This window comes from Mytilus galloprovincialis, chromosome 1 (genome assembly GCF_965363235.1).
Source record: "Mytilus galloprovincialis chromosome 1, xbMytGall1.hap1.1, whole genome shotgun sequence".
In the NCBI taxonomy this organism is placed as follows: domain Eukaryota; kingdom Metazoa; phylum Mollusca; class Bivalvia; order Mytilida; family Mytilidae; genus Mytilus; species Mytilus galloprovincialis.
Window position 1 is genome coordinate 20,752,591 of NC_134838.1, and position 13,320 is coordinate 20,765,910.

The window sequence follows — 13,320 nt, forward strand, 5'->3', positions numbered from 1 at the left end:
AACAGTTAACAGCTTAAGTTGATCTCAGAAAACAGTTAACAGCACCTTGAAAAGGGCCATAATAGGTTAACACAAAAAGGTATTGCCCCCACCCCCCTCTTCCGATAAGATCCCATCAAATAACTTATTATGATTGCCTGACCTCTGTTTATAAAGGGAAACTTGTTTTAGAGCCTATTAAACAGTTATAGTTTTTAAAAGTTAAACGGAGAAAGTCTAAACAGTTTTCGCCTTTTCTGTTTTAGCTTTAATGTACTTTCTTTTTAATTACTTTACCTTTTTTGTGCAAAATATAATATGTCAAATGCAATTTCTGTGAAACACCAATTAATCAAGTTTGTACAGAGAGGGTCTAGGCCTAGATTGGTACTACTTATTTTAGCTATCTCTTGGCGGGAAAAATGCTTCATTTCCATTGGTTAATTGATTAACACATTTGTTTACGGCGTCTTTTGACAAACTCGCATTTCACCGATTACCATTTTGAAAGAACTAGACACAGAAAAACATTTAGAACAATGGGTGAGTGAACTAAGATTTAAGTTAACGAAGGCTTTTTGAAGATGTATCAATTTAATATTATGAAATGAAATTCGTATGTCACAACCAGTAAATAGATACCACGCTATGTTTTCTTTGTTCTTGGACTTCGAAAATTCTTGCTGGCAAATATTTTCAAATAAAGACTATTTGTGTATGCCACAAAGTTTTTGCAGTTCAAGCCGGGGAGTGGTCAAATTTAACGCATTACCAGACCGGCTTTCAAAATGTTTCATGCAAATTGTGACATTTTTTTTATTTAACCTGCCGAGACATCTTGTCGAGATTTAAAAAAAAGTATAATGACTTTTATGTCGGACATCTCGACAGGGGCTTATTTAATATTTTGCTATGGCACCCTTCTACGAGGTCTTTAAATACATCGAAGAGGAGTTAAAATTCTTTTCATGAAATCACACAGACCCAAAGCCAAAGGGTCAACAAACTATTTTCTTACTTAAAAATTCTTACTTTTTTTCGTTCTTGTTCGTGCAAATTATTAACTAAAGGAATCTTTAAATGATTATTAAATAAGATGCAATTCCTATCAAAATGTGGATGTCACATTTTTATGTTTTATGCCCCATTTATGGGCATTATGTTTTCTGGTCTGTGCGTCCGTTCGTCCGTCCATTCGTCCGTTCGTTCGTCTGTCTGTCCCGCTTCAGGTGAAAGTTTTTGGTCGAGGTAGTTTTTGATGAAGTTGAAGTCTAATCAACTTGAAACTTAGTACATATGTTCTGTATGATATGATCTTTCTAATTTTAATTCCAAATTAGAGATTTAACCCCATTTTCACGGTCCACTGAACATAGAAAATGATAGTGCGGATGGGGCATCCGTGTACTGGGGACACATTCTTGTTTTCTCATGTTATTGTACTTTTTTTTGTACTTTGTAGTCAAAATAATAATAATTATTGTGTCATGATTGCTGTCTTGAAAGGCTATTTTATTTTTTGCTTTGACACCTTTCTGTGGCATCTTACAATTTACATGTATGTTACATAAAGCTATGATTTGGGGTTGGACTTTTGTGATTGAATTTCTCTTCAAATTTAGCCATAATATTTCTGTCATGTCAAACCAGACTTTTTTTGTATGTATTCAAATTTTCACGTTTTTGTGTGCAAATAACGAGTGAAATTCATCACATTTCCCAATTATTTTTTTTTTAAATTACAATGAAATGATAAATGAGTTAAAAAATTATTCCAGTTTGCCTCAAAATCATATCTTTCCCCTAGTCCAAAGGTGTCAATTAAGTGTGACCAGATTGAGGGGATCAGGATCGCCTGTAACCCTGCGCTTGCCACTTTTCAAGTTTAATTTAATTTTAAATCATAATTGACAATTGTCTTATCTATAAAAAAGTATTTAAATATTGAAGACAGCTGGTATGGAATTTCAATTTCTTATAATATTAGTTCGGAGCTTGTGGTGATTAATAGCCCAGAGCTCCAGATAAAAATTCACAAATTGGGTTTTTTACCCACCATTTTCTTATATAATTGGGTGATAAAGTTTTTTGATTGCATTATCAATCCCAATTCACCCCTCATGTTAATATCAAATTGGGTTTTTCACCACCAAGCTCCTTAATGTATTGGGTTTTTTCATCAACACAATATTGAATATTTAGGCAATATCAACCCTAGATTTTTTTTCCATCTTAAATATGTTTCTTTCTTTGTTTAGCTGTTTTATTTGGGTTAGGGTTAGGGTTATTTGCTAGCTGTTTTATTTGGTTTATTGACTGAGAATTGTAGGTTTAATTTGTGTTCCGTTTCAAACCTTCTGCCAGTTTTGTATTTTCTCATATAAACTGTAAAAAAACGGATATGTGTATTCACAGGCACTCGTCTTATACCTTTATATAATAAATTCTGAGACCAGTGCCTGTGTGTGTATTCATTAATTAACCGTAAATGAAAAAAAATAGTATATAAACTCTAATTATACTTGAATGTTTTTGTTTTATTCCAATTTTCATAAATCTGGGTTTAGTTGTCTTTTATTAGAACTTTTGGTGTCTGATGCTTAATCATGTCAAAATTAATTTGGCCTTTCACTTTTTCCAACTGATTTCGTTTTTGAGGAAACCCTGCTTTTATTAGCAATGTTCTCGTTAAAGTACGTACGTAATGATAAATCCCAAGCAATGCGAAAAAATATGACTTCATGACACACGCTAATTGGATAAACGCCGAGAAGATCGAAATGTTTTCAAAAACACGTGTACCTATTGAGCAACAGAAAACTCTAACAGGGACCCATTTCAGCTACTTGATGCAGGGATCTATTTTTAGAACGAAAGGAAATTTCCAATTATAAATATTATAAAAATAGTTTACGCGACCACTGTAAACAGATAAGGGTAAATAACGCAAATGGTAGCCAATAAAAAGGGTTGAGAACTCATGGTTTTGGAATATAATTGGGTTTTCCTTTGAATTAATTGGGTTATTGAACCCTGCAATGGGCAATTGCATTGGGTTTTTTATTATTTGTATTGCCAGGCCATTCATTAGGAGGCGGTACCCGGTACTTTTACCCTCCTATGCTACTGATAAGTACCGCCTGAATTCAGGAATTTTTATATAAGATGTTCATTGAATACATTGTAAAGTACCACCTACAAATAAGAATGTACCGGTCAACATGAAAGACAATGAAACCCCTGTATTGCGTGATCACGCAAATACGCAGCTTATCTGGAGCTCTGAATAGCCATGTGTGAATTAAAAAGGGCAGAATCAATTTGCAGTTTTGAAAAGGTATTAATTGCGCCACATTCATCTGTATAAATTTGTTACCTTTAAATTGTTTTAAAAGTAATAGAATATTTTTTCACAAGTCAAAATGTCTGATATACCATTCAAGAAAATAGTCTGATAGAGGAATACTGGTCATCATTGTTGAAGAACACAAATTCCGTCAATTATTTTGAATGGAGAATTAGAACGACAAATTTTTGAAAACTGTGCAAAAGAAAAGCAACCAATATGTTGTTAGAGCGACCTTCAAAAAAAATAAATTCAGAGCTCTTCAAAATTGAAGAACAAAATTTTTAATTCAGCATACTTTTTATGCCCCATTTATGGGCATTATGTTTTCTGGTCTGTGCGTCCGTCCGTCTGTTCGTTCGTCCGTCTGTCCCGCCTCAGGTTTTTGGTCGAGGTAGTTTTTGATGAAGTTGAAGTCTAATCAACTTGAAACTTAGTATATATGTTCTGTATGATATGATCTTTCTAATTTTAATTCCAAATTAGAGATTTAACCCCATTTTCACGGTCCACTGAACATAGAAAATGATAGTGCGGATGGGGCATCCGTGTACTGGGGACACATTCTTGTTGTTATTAAAATGACTAACTCCGCCAATCGGTAAACTGCCGGTTCCAAGACCAGATACAGGAGGAAGGAAGTCAATCATTTAGTTGTTATATATAAATAAAAATAAATAAAATTTGCGGAACTGATACCTTTAATTTTGAAAATTAGGTGGCTCAAAAGAAGTAATCGAGCAGTTTAGTTGTGGCCCTAAAAGATATCGCCCATTAAAAACATGGGTAAAAAGATAAGGGATCATCAGTCAATAGCTCCCCGAGGCATTAATATAGTTATTAGGAGGGGGATTATAACACTTTACTGGAGTGGCAATTTAATTACATAAAATCGTTAACAAAAAAAATATGTTCAAAATGGCAATTTTGAAACTCGATCTCAACGAAATGGCCGAAATTATTTCTGTTAATAAATAAAATTTGACCAAATCCCAATTACACGTTTTGGACATATTACTTTCAGTTTAGGACAAGACTGGCAAATATGACTGTTTCCGGACTCTTGCTTCTGCGTTATGACGTCACAGTAAGCGTCAAAATCATAATTATTTGGACTACATTTTACTGATGTTATTACATTCATATTGAATGGATGCAGATTTTTATAGTGGAAATGTCTTGTAAAATACAATTAAACTTCATTGAAAAGATATCCCGCCTATGCTTGCTATTTCTACCTCTATCATAATAAAAAGACTACAAAAAATGTAGCCTTTTATTTCCAGAAATAGGATTTATATAATTCAGATTCTAAACTAAAGTCTGTCAAATTTTACATATTTAGAAATCTGTATGCAAGAAAATTACAATACACACTTCTTGTCTTTGATCTGTGGTTCAAAAATATTTTTTCAATGCACTGATGAAGGAAATGTACAAAATAAATAAACCTTTTCACTTGCTATTTGACTATTTGGAAAGGAGTATAAAGTTATTCTTGACTTGACATTTTACATGTATTGATTACAGGTCGAACAAAAGCAGGCAAAAGACCAAAGGATGAAAACAAACCTAAGAGATCAGTGTCTGCATACTTTTATTACCTTGCCCAGTGTAGGGAAGATGCTAAAGCAAGTGGAAAAGCAATGACCAAGGTACTTATATATATATATACATAAAGTTAAGATCGTCTTTCCTGCAGTTTTTTTAAAAGATCACCTGCCACTTTAATGAATTATATTAATGTATGATCTTTCAGGTTTATTCAGAAAAATCATTGATGGTGAATGTACTCGTAATTTAGTTTCACTGTCTGAAAGGGGTAATTAAGGTTTTGTCTGACCAAACCAATTTTGGAGTCTTGAAGAAAAAAATCAATTAAGCTTTTTCTGTTGATGTTTTTGTTTTTTAAATGTACTGTGCTGTTTTATGATGATATTCATTGTTTGTTCTTCTCGTGTTTGGGGCATTAAGTCTGTTAAATATTCATGGGTATACATATTTGTGTGACCAAATTTTAAAAATGAACTTAATACATTACAGGTCGGTGAATTTACAAAAGAGGCATCAGTGAAATGGGGTGCTATGAATGATGTACAGAAAAAGAAGTTCAACGACTTAGCAGCTAAAGATAAAGCTAGATATAATGAAGAGATGCAAGCATTCACAGGCAAACCAATGAAAGATGAAAACAAACCAAAAAGACCACAGTCTGCATATTTCTTGTTTTTGGCTGACTACAGAATTAAAATGAAAGGTTCCGATATAAGCAATAAAGATCTGATATGTAGTGGTAAGTAAGATGAATTGTTAAATTGCTTTCAGTGATTCATTCCCTTGGTAATCTGGGTTCTGCTCAACATTTAGTCCAGTTTTAATCTCCCATCAATGTTTTGTTACAAGAGGTTTTCTATTTTTTTCCCAATTTGGCAGACAAAATTTTCAAGAATTCCTCAATATACTGCAATTGTGATACACAAAAAATGGGGAAAAAGATTGGTTTTTTTTTTCAATGATTTGAAATAACAAATTAAACACCGCTTCATGCCATTTCATTAAGTGTTTAATAAGAAACATGGCCTGACTTTATTGTATTGATATTGTACATTAGTATCATACATGTATCTGTTTTTTAATTTAAAGATTTGAATGCCTTTTTGTCATATCATAAAAAATTAGGAGCAGAAATCCCTTTACTTTTGATTTGTTTCACATATTGATTTTTTGTTTCAAATTGCAGCTGGAAAAGTTTGGGGTGACATGTCAAGTAAAGAAAAGAAACCTTATCAAGATAAAAATGCAGAAGAAGTAAAGAAATTTGAAAAATTGATGAAAGATTACAAGGAGGTAAGAACAGCATGTCAGCTTGCTTTAACAATATTATATTACATAAATGAAAGTAAGGAGTACTTGTCTGTCTAACCAGGGTTCATCTGACCTTGACACTTTTTATGTGCCATTCATAAATGTCATGTTTATGAAACTTGAAGAAAGAAGACCTTAACATCAAAACCACAAAAAAATTGAATTTTGGTTGAGTCCCTTCAACCATTCTAGAGTTGTGCCCCTTTACAAATGGAAATATTACTGATTTTTTTGTTTCTGCCCTTTGACTTTAGTTTGCTTAAACAAAATGTTGTGAAACTTGTACACAATACTTGTAACAACAAAAACAGATCAAGTTTTAATTATGGTGGAGTCGCTTTTACTGTCCTAGAGTAATTAATGTCTCAACATATGGAAAAATTGCTGAATTTTTTGTTACCATTCTCTGACTTATTTTGCCTTAACAATATGTTATGAAACTTGTGCACAATGCTAATTTCACTTTTTATACGCCGGTCAAAATTTTTACGGGACGTATTATGGTATACAAATGTCCCGTGTCCGTCTGTCTGTCTGGCGTAAACATGTCGCACTGTAATTTGAGAACGACTTATCCAAATTTCATGAAACTTAACGTTGTTTCTTATGATGGTCAAATGATCTGAATACTTTTTGGTGAAAATAAGATTAAAACTTTTTGAGTTACGGCACTTTGTAACTAAAAAGGGGTGTTTTTTTCACATGTCGCACCAAATCTCAAAAACGATTCTTGATTATGGCTTAAAACTTTAAACACTTCTTAGTTATATTTATCTTAATATCTGTATACTTTTTGGTGATGATTCAAAATTTTATTTTAGAGTTATTGAGTATTTTGTAAAAAAGGGGGAGGTTTTTTTTACATGTTGTGCCGTATCTCAAAAACAATTTATGATTATTGCTTAAAACTTTACACACTTCTTTGTTATATTAATCTTAAGATCTATATACTTTTTGTTGATGATTCAAAACTTTATTTTGGAGTTATTTAGTATTTTGTTAAACAAGGGAGGTTTTTATTACATGTCACGCCGTATCTCAAAAATAATTTATGATTATTGCTTAAAACTTTACACACTTCTTTGTTATATTAATCTAAAGATCTGTATACTTTTTGGTTTTGATTCAAAATTTTATTTTAGTGATATCCAGTTTTTTGTATAAAAAAAAACAGGGTTGGGGGTTTCACATGTCCCGCTGTGTCTCAAAAACATTATATGGTTATTGCTTAAAACTTTCTCTGAAGACGTCGGGCGTATCATGAGCTCATGGAGCAGCTGTTTATTGCCTTTCTCGAGTCATGCATGCCTCTTTTCTACAGTAAAAATAGCTGGAATTCGTTTCAGTTCTCTTAGCTTCTACTTTATTTGACTTAAGGGAGTTCGCTTCTCCTTTTCAAAGTAATTAACATTTCAAAACACTAGTTTATATTGATAAGGGATCAATACAGGAATCCAAAGAGCAAAAAAAATATATATAGGTCACCGTGCTTGTTTTCAAGATTTTGGCGGGAAAATATTCTCTCTTTGACTTTTCATAACTTTATCAGTGACAGGTTGAAGTTCTCAAAAACTTTTAAAAAGTAATTAAAATTTTATAAGACTTATACAGATGGCTTATTATTATTCATGTAAAAGATTTACAAAAAGAAAATGGGGGTCACTGGGCAATTTTTTTCAAATGGATAAAACCAGAAGATTCCGAAAATCTGAAAAAAAATCCAAAACATGACAAGCCAGCTTCCTTAACTGAATATTCAATTTTGGGTAATGTCACATTTCTCAGTTCTTGGGTTATGTCCCTTTGAACCATTATATGCAAGCAGAAGCATCACATCTGTGGCCTTATCCCCCATTTATTTTATTATGTTTACATTTTTCCCTTGAAAAGAAACACAACTCAGTAGTTGTGTAGATTTCAAGCAAAAAAAAATATAAGGAGTTAATCATGTGAGCATTAAATTTTTAGAATGGAGGAGCAGCATCAGCAGCAAAAAAAGCCAAAGTAGTAGTAGAAGAGCCTAATGGTGCATCAGAGGAAGAAGATGAAGAAGAGGAGGATGAGGAAGAAGATGACGAGGAGGAGGATGAGGATGACGAATGAAGAGATATATTTTATTATGGTGGCCAGTCCTAAACACCTGATGTTCAAAATGCCAGTCCAATTACATCTTTTATTAATTGAAAACAGTTATTTAAAAGCCAACATTGTTTATTTGTTGTAATTAAGTTATATTGTAACAGAAAGAGTTGTAATATCATATTTGTGGATATAAGGTTTTCTCTTTCAAAATTAGTATGTATGCTGACTAGAATGAAAAGAGCAGTTAAAGAAAACAAGTCCAAGTCTCTCATAAAATGGAAGGATAAAAATCAAGTAGATTATAAATTTCTTCTTTTGACAAATATTCTACAACCTTATGTAGTAATCTTTTCTTGCTATTTTCAGTTATAATATTACGAAATACATGACAATTTTTTCCATAGTTTTATGTATTACATATCATCTCAGGGGACACTTGCTTCGATGTTGATTTGGTGTCCACTTAATGTTTTCATTTATTTTACTCATCACAATCAGGAAAAGAAATTTATTAGGTTTCAACACTAACATTAGTTTACTTAATATAGTTCCTGGTTGAATTATTCATTGACATTTTCATGTAATAATGTATATAATCACTCATTCATGAAATTACATCTGATGGCATAGTAGTTATATGATTTATGTTAGCATAAAATCAAAAGAATGAACACCCAATCTGGTGCTCTATGGTTGTATTTATATATGTCTTTATTTTAACTAGATTTTTACAACATGACTCCATTTTATCATGTAGTTTTTACCATCATTGCTTGTACATGTCATATAGAATTAAAGAAAATAATGGTAATCATTCTTATTATTAACCAAATGTGGATTATGCAGACTTACTTGATGGTCTCATGTTAGCTAACTTGACTGTGATTGCAGAAGGTTGTGGGTTCTATTTGTACCAAGGTCAAATCAGACTTGAAATAGTTATTTGGTGCTTTTCAAATCACATGGAATTAAGTTGAAATTTTACTAACCTAAGAATGGATCTGTTGAGTTGAGACTATGCATTCAAACAAAATAAATCAGTAAATTCACAAGCGAGGATAATTAATTGTAAATAATACATTGAACAATTGAATATATACATGTAAATCATTGCTGAGATACTCTAAAGTCATCAAGCAAGATGTTGGGCATTTCTTTTGTTTTAAAGCTTTTCAGGAACCTTTTATTCTGAGCATATTTAAAGTCCTCAAAAATGCCTTTGATAATAAATTTTGCTTTACGATCATCAGTTTGTTTATAACACTTTCATTTTGAAGAAAAAGTAAATATTTAAATGTCACTTTTTCTAGGCAACAAAAAGTTGACAAAAAAAACTTGACTGATAATTTCCTATCATGACTCATGTTACAAGATTTTTAGTGCTAAAAACCAAATGACAATGTGTTGGACATATTTGAGAATTTCAGTTACATTTTCAACCTTTTTGAATAAGTATTTGCATACAACTCGTTACTTTAGAAGCTGTTTTCAAAGTTATTTGCTCTTGTCAAAAAATACCCCTTTAATAACGGAAAGATGACTTAACAGTTTTAGTGCAATAAATCCATATTCAAGTGTTTAAAAAAGATAATTGAAAGAGATGTGGTATGATTGCCAATGATGCAGCTATCCAGCAAAGTAAAATTGAAGTGGATGCAAGCAATTATAGGCAACCCTAGGGTCTTCAACAATAAGAAAAACCCATACTGTATAGTATGATATACATATCAACATGCAAAATATGAATCAATTCAATTGTCACAGGGTTAAACATTTTTGAAGGTGCTGACCTGGTACAGTGGTGTTACTGTACAACATAACTACAAATCGGTCTGGTCAATACAAAAGAGGATATTATGGATGGGAACATGGCAAGGAATTCAAACATCCTTAGCAACCAGAAAGACACGAGTACAGACCTGAGAGTACTAGCAAGTTCAAAGCTAATTACAACATGACTAAAAAACCAAAAGGCACATTTAATGTTAAAAAAATAATCATAAAGGGACACTTTTGTGCAATGGAACATTCAGTTTCATGGTGAAACATAAAAATAGTTTATAAATTAATACCAAATTGAAATAAAATAATAAAAGGCTTTAATTTTAAAAGAATGCAGAATTGAAGGACAGACCCTCGCATATGCGTGTTGGAAGCTCAATATACGTCCGTAAGAAGTAAAATATAGGTCAGATTGATCCTCTTGTGTGTTCTATTACTCTTTATATTCTAATTCGTCACCTCAAACGCATATAAAGTATTTATAAAATAAAAACAAACACTTGTTACATAGAAATAGCTCGCCAGCATGTGCAGCTTACTGTTAAATTTTATTAAAACAACATATTGAGTCCTGATATCATGATATTGGCAACACCACTGCGTAGTAAACGACAGCCTACAAAATAGAAAAACAAAATCAGAAATCATATATACATATAAATCTTAATAATCAAACAATGTCCTACTGGTAGTATAAATATCTATCTATGCGTGAAAACATTTCAAATATACAAGCATCTTAATCCGGGTTGGGGGAGGGGGTCTTTACCTAAACTAAGCTGCCTTACTGAACGGTATACGAGCTTCGAATGACCATATATCTTAAATTACTTAAACAAGACAACTATTCGCGCTTTAAAAATCCAGTGCTATTTACATAACAAATATCATACTCAATATATTTACACAATGCGACAAATATTGACCAATCCGAAATATCATATATTTAAAACACAAACCTGTTTATCCAATATAAACACCAATAGATGACCACTATGCGGTCACACAATCACGTGTGATTGTTTACATAATAGAAAACATGTGTATGCTCAACTTTAATAAATACATATATAAACAAATCTTACACACAAGCATAACCCAAAATGTTATTCTCTGTATAGTTGGGCCGTGTTCACACAAAAACGCCGTGTACAGTAAACATGTTTGAATTTGTTTTAATGTAAAGTACACTAGTTTCACATTAAATTTGTTCACATCTATACACCTTGTTTAGCGACCTATGTCATTTAAACGTTCATTACATAAAACCAAATTCAAATTTTCGAACAACTTTTCTAGCAGTTAGGGAATGACCATTTGACTTGAAAAAGGGAGGATTGATTTTTCCACAACTTGATTTAAAAATAAATAGGGTCATTCAGATGATTAGAAGGAACAAAAATTCTGAATCCAAAGTTTCCCAATCCACAACACCGAGTTTAAGTCGATGTGAACACGGCCTTAGTTCCTTGATGTTTGGCCAAAAAGTTAAATGATTCATTTTGTTTGACACATGACACTACTGAATCTATTGAAATGAGTTAAGATAGCTGCATATATGAGAAAGAGCCCACTGTAGTTGGTAGAAGACGGCATTGCGTTCTTGTGTATAGGAAAAATGAAAATCTGTACGAATCTTCGGATGTATAGATTTGTCTGAATGTGAAATGATATTTTCTGGTTCTTGAGTCTGATGGAATGATAATTATGCTAGATGGTAAAGCAACAAGTTGTGTGATTTTGTACATCATAACCAGGCGTGCGGGTAATCTGGCCATCAGCCAGTCCACTTCCCATTTCGCTGCTGCAACAAGATAAGCTTCCAGTAAGAGGCAGTCACCCTGGTATTTCACTGGCATGTATATGATTCTGTCATCAGAAATTCATCTTGGTTTTCTATGAGTAAGGTAGTATGGGAATTCGTTTATATAGGCCAATAATAGGACTAAGACAGTACCTTGTTGAACGGTTACCCCAGAGGTGCCTAGGACTGTGATTGATGATCTTCCCTCCAGAACAACTGACTTGAGTACGGTTTGAGAGAAATGCAGAGATCCAGTTTAATAAGTTTCCATTGATACCAAACTGAATATTTAACTTGTAGAGTAAGTGTCGATGCGACCCTTTATCATAGGACTTTTGCAAAGTCTTTAATTAGATCTGTTAGTGTATTAGCATTGTTTACCGATGATGTATAGATTAAAGTTATTTGATGAAGACGAAAAGTTGTGTTTTGCAAGTTCCGAAAGCCCTGTTGAGTTCGTACAAGATATTATTTTATTCAAGATTTTCCATATTGTGTGATGTTATTAAGTGCTCCATTACTTGCAGCAAATGCAAGTTAATAAGATTGGTCGGTAGTTAGCCGGTTTATGTTTGTCAACTTTTTATATTTTTATATAAACATTTTCTTGTTTATTTGACGTCTTTTAAAATTTATCAAGAGATCCACGGTAACCATTGTTTGTTTCGTAGGATCTATGATGGAATGTTTCTTTCTACAGAACTGATGATTTTAGTTTTAAAGACTTACCATATAGCTCGTCAGTGCCTAGAGAATCACAGGCGTCAACGATTTTTTTATGGATGATACCTATGTCAGTTGTTATGTCCTGCTAGTTTGCTTGGCTTTGTTGTACTTGTAGACTATTTGTTGGGTTTCTCTTAAGCCAGATGTCTGCTTCAGACCTGACAATATCATGGTCGCTTGAACATATTGGTGGTAGAGTGGTGACATTGTGGATGTATATTGGGTTGTTAATTATAATTATATCTAGTATATGGTCATTTTTTGTTGGTGTATGACAATTTGATGTATTTTTAAAGTTTGTTTCGTTAGATTTTGGTGAAGTTGTATATCAGGTTTGCCTGGCATTCATTGTACACGAGTTTGAGGAATCAATTTGTCCCAAGTTAAATCACCCCAACGATGATGGTTGCATTTGATTGGCTATTGATACGATTGAGAGTACACCCCAAAGCTTTGGAAGTTGTTGGAACTTAGTGCCCTGTCATTGCTATACACATTATATAGGTCTGACGGAAAGTGCTACTCATAAGAAGAAGTGCTTGGGATTAATTTGTTAATACAGAGACAAAAATACATGAAAAAATAAACTTTTGAAATGAAGGACCCCCATTGACCAATGAAAAAAACCTCCTCTATAAAACAAGGTTTTTAAGAACCAGCGGCTGGAGATGCACACATGGCTATTCAAATATAAAGAGTCTCCTTCAATTTCGTCAAAGCCTTGAGCACACGAGAG

The 13,320-nt window shown here is 32.6% G+C and overlaps 1 protein-coding gene across 1 annotated transcript; it reads left to right on the forward strand.

The window, feature by feature from the left end:
• The first annotated feature begins 395 nt into the window (after window positions 1-395).
• LOC143068704 (high mobility group protein B3-like) lies at window positions 396-9,083 on the forward strand. The gene is made up of 5 exons (XM_076242965.1): window positions 396-522; window positions 4,856-4,980; window positions 5,369-5,618; window positions 6,066-6,172; window positions 8,159-9,083. Exons 1-5 carry the CDS (start codon window positions 519-521, stop codon window positions 8,291-8,293), a joined length of 621 nt encoding a protein of 206 aa, XP_076099080.1. The 5' UTR covers window positions 396-518; the 3' UTR covers window positions 8,294-9,083.
• Window positions 9,084-13,320: the final 4,237 nt, after the last annotated feature.